We start from the raw sequence: 3,696 nt of genomic DNA, 5'->3' as shown, positions 1-3,696 counted from the left end.
AAATAAATAAATATTAAAAAAAAAAGAAAAGAAAAAAGTACTATGGCTCCACTACAGACGTGCTGTGGGTTGGCAGTTAAATGCACAAGCTGCATGATCCAGGATGTGTGATGTAACTATTCTGACCTCATCAGTTAAATGCAAACAATAAGCCAGGCATGATAGCATGGGCCTATAATCACTAGCTATTAGGTAGACTGAAGCATGAAGATCACAAGTTCTAATCTGGGCAGCTTATCAAAACCTTGTCTCAGAACCAGAGATGTAGCTCAGTGGTGCAGACATCTGTCTGGCAAGTGCACATCCTGAGTTTTATTCCTGATACAAAAAAGAAAAAGAAAAAGAAAAAGATCTTGCCTTCTGAGTTCAATCCCCAGCTCCACCAAAAAAAAAAAATCTTGCCTCAAAATAAAATTACACAGGGCATGGTGGCACATGCCTGTAATCCCAGCACTTGATAGGCTGAGGCAGGATTGCCACAAGTTTGAGGCTAGCCTGAGCTACACAGTGAGTTCAAACCAGCCTGAACTTTATAGCAAGATCCTATCTCAAAAAAAGCAAGCAAACAAACAAAAAAATTGAACAAAGGGCTGGGTGTTCTGTTATCCCAGCATTCAGGAGTCAGGGGCAGAAAGAACTGGAGTTTGAGGCCAGATGTGCTATATAGTTGAATTCAAGGTCAGCCTAAACTACATAACGAGACCATTTCAGAAACAAAGAGCTGGGAATGCATCTCAGTGGCGAAGCGCTCGTCTAGAAAACATTAGGCTTTGGATTCAATACCCAGGACCAGAAGGGGGAAAAAAGCACCCAGGGAAACAATATTTACTTTACTGTGTAAGGATTTGGATAGTATCTCTAATTTATGTCTAATTTATGTTCTCACCCCTGAAAACCTGATTCTGATCTTATTTGGAGAAAGGGTCTTTGTAGCCATCATTAAGGATCTTTAGAAGAGATTATGCAGGGTTAATATGAAGTAAGCCCGAAGTCCAATGACAAGTGTCCTTTATACGACACAAAAGTAAAAGACATAGCAGAGGTCATCTGAAGACAAAGGCACAGAAACTGGAGCCACACAGCCACAAGGAATGACAGGAGCCACTAGCAGCTAGGAAATGTGAGAAAGGATTCTCTCAAAGAGCCTCTGGAAGGAGTGTGCCTTGCTCACAGCTTGATTTTGGGCTTCTAGCTTCCAGAACCTTGAGAAAATCAATTTCTGTGGATTTTAAACCATCTGGATTATGTTCATCTATTATAGCAGCCGTAAAGCTGCTCACAGGTTTCTCAGACTTAAGAGATGAGGGGCCAGGGAGATGGCTCAGTGGAATAAGTGCTTCCCTGGCAAGTGCAAGGGCCTGAGTTCAATCCCCAGTTCCGCAAAAAAAAAGAGATAAGATCTGCTCCCATAAGGCAAGTGACCTTTTTCTACTCTGTGAGCTATGGTTGAGATGTAGTCTGTCAGCTAAGAGTTCATGTGTTTAAGAACTGGTCCTGGGCTGGTGAGATGGCTCAGTGGTCTAAAGCACCTACTTAGAACAAGCTTAGCAAAGCACAGGGACCCTGGTTCGATCCCCCAGCACCACATGCCAGCCAGCTCTGCCCCCTGGTGGGCTGAGCTGGCCACACACACAAACACACACACTAAATAAATAAAATAAATTTTTTTAAAAAAGAACTGGTCCTCCATCAAAGTCCACAGGGCTAGGGGCCGGGGAGATGGCTTAGTGGAGCAAGCGCTTCCATGGCAAGCGCAAGGGCCTGAGTTCAATCCCCAGTTCTGCAAAAAAAAAAAAAAAAGTCCACAGGGCCATGAAGAGTGGAACAGTCATAGTGCTCATCCCCCTGTGGCAAGATGGAGCTGTTCTTTCTTTGGTGGTGGTGGTAGTAGTAGGGATTGTACCCAGGAAGTACTAAGCTACATATCCCTGCAACTCTTTATTTTTATCTTTTTGAGGGTTTCATTATGCAATTCAGGCTGGCCTTGAACTCACTTTGTAGCCTAGACTGCCTCAAACTCTGAGCAGTACTCCTGGTTCAGCCTCTCTACTGTTCACCACCACACCCAGTTTTTGTGTGTGTGTATGTGTGTGTTTGCATCTGGGTCTCCCTAAATTGCCCAGGCTAGCTCTGAACTTGTGATCCTCCTTTCTAGCCTGCCAAGTAGCTGAAATTATAGGCACACTCCTAAAACTAGTGCTATCATCTGCAGCCTCCCCTCCTAACCCTTCATACCTGCTTAACTTCTTGCTCCTGGCTGCAGTTTTCCCAGTAGTTGGTCACAATGAAAGCAGCATGAGCTCCAGTCAGGGCTAGCTCCACACTGGCTTTGTCATCCTGGTCTCCTTGCACTACTTCTGCACCTTGCCTCCTCAGCTGCTTGGCTGCCTTCTGCCCAGGGTTCCGGGTTACCACTCGAACCCTGAAAGTCCCATCTTCCAGGAGTGTTCGGGCCACTGAGCCCCCTTGGGCACCTGTAAAGTGTCAGAAAGACCAATGGGTCCCATGGAGGGTGAAGCCTGGAAGACACTGCTCCACTACAAAAGCAAACAGTCTGGGGCTGGAGAGATGGCTCAGTGGTCTAAAGCACCTACTTGAAACAAGCTTGGCAAAGCACAGGGACCTCGGACCTCGGTTCGATCCCCCAGCACCACATGCCAGCCAGTCCCGCCCCCTGGTGGGCTGAGCTGGCCACATACACACACAATAAATAAATGTAATAAATAAAAATAAATAAATATTAAAAAAAAAAAGCAAACAGTCGTATGTGATTCTCATAGTTACTTATGTGCCCACTTCAGCAGCATATATGCTAAACCATAGTTCGTTATTTTGTAGTACAAGAAATTGAACCCGGGCTGGTGAGATGGCTCAGTGGTCTAAGGCACCTACTTGGAACAAGCTTGGCAAAGCACAGGGACCGCGGTTCAATCCCCCAGCACCACATGCCAGCCAGCCCCGCCCCCTGCTGGGCTGAGCTGGCCACACACACACACACACACACACACACACATAATAAAAAATTTAAAAAAAAAAGAAATTGAACCCAGGGCCTCATGATGCTAAGTGAGCAGTCTGAGCCACAGCCCTGGTCTTATCAAAACACTTAAATAGGGGAGATGGCTCAGTGGAAAAAGCGCTTCCCTGGCAAGTGCAAAGACTTGAGTTCAATCCCTGGTTCTGCAAAAAAAAAAAAAAAAAAAAGTGAAAAGAAAACACTTAAATAATAGCTTTAATGAGATATATTCACTTTTTTTTTCAAGGCACTGAGCTATATCCTTAGGTCTTTTTAAAATTTTGATCGTTTAGTTTTGTCCTGAAATTTCTGGAACCAGCTCTCGCTATAGCTCAGTCTTGCCTTCTATTTCTAGGCCAACCTGGGCCTAGAAATAGAAGGAGTTTCTGATGCTCCTGCTTCAGCCTCCTTAATTCTGAGGTTTAAGGCATGCCCAGTTCACACTTTACACTTTCATTAAATTTTAGAGTTGATGTATATCTACCTGAAGTCTCAACTACTGAGAAGGCTTACACTCAAGAGGGTCACTGGGGCTGGTGAGATGGCTCAATGGTCTAAAGCACCTACTTAGAACAAGCTTAGCAAAGCACAGGAACCGTGGTTCAATCCCCCAGCTCCACATGCCAGCCAGCCCCGCCCCCTGGTGGGCTGAGCTGGCCACACACACACACACACACAAA

The 3,696-nt window shown here is 45.3% G+C and overlaps 1 protein-coding gene across 1 annotated transcript in view; it reads right to left on the bottom strand.

Annotated features, from left to right (window-relative positions):
- Nucleotides 1–3,696, bottom strand: part of Nmral1 (NmrA like redox sensor 1) — an 11,035-nt gene that overhangs the window by 5,911 nt on the left and 1,428 nt on the right. The window contains 1 exon segment of the mRNA XM_012513998.2: nt 2,236–2,474. Within this exon segment, the coding sequence (XP_012369452.2) occupies nt 2,236–2,474 (239 nt within the window).

This window comes from Octodon degus, unplaced genomic scaffold (genome assembly GCF_000260255.1).
Source record: "Octodon degus isolate 3935 unplaced genomic scaffold, OctDeg1.0 scaffold00021, whole genome shotgun sequence".
NCBI classification, from domain to species: Eukaryota; Metazoa; Chordata; class Mammalia; order Rodentia; family Octodontidae; genus Octodon; species Octodon degus.
This window is presented reverse-complemented; position numbering and strand designations above follow the sequence as displayed.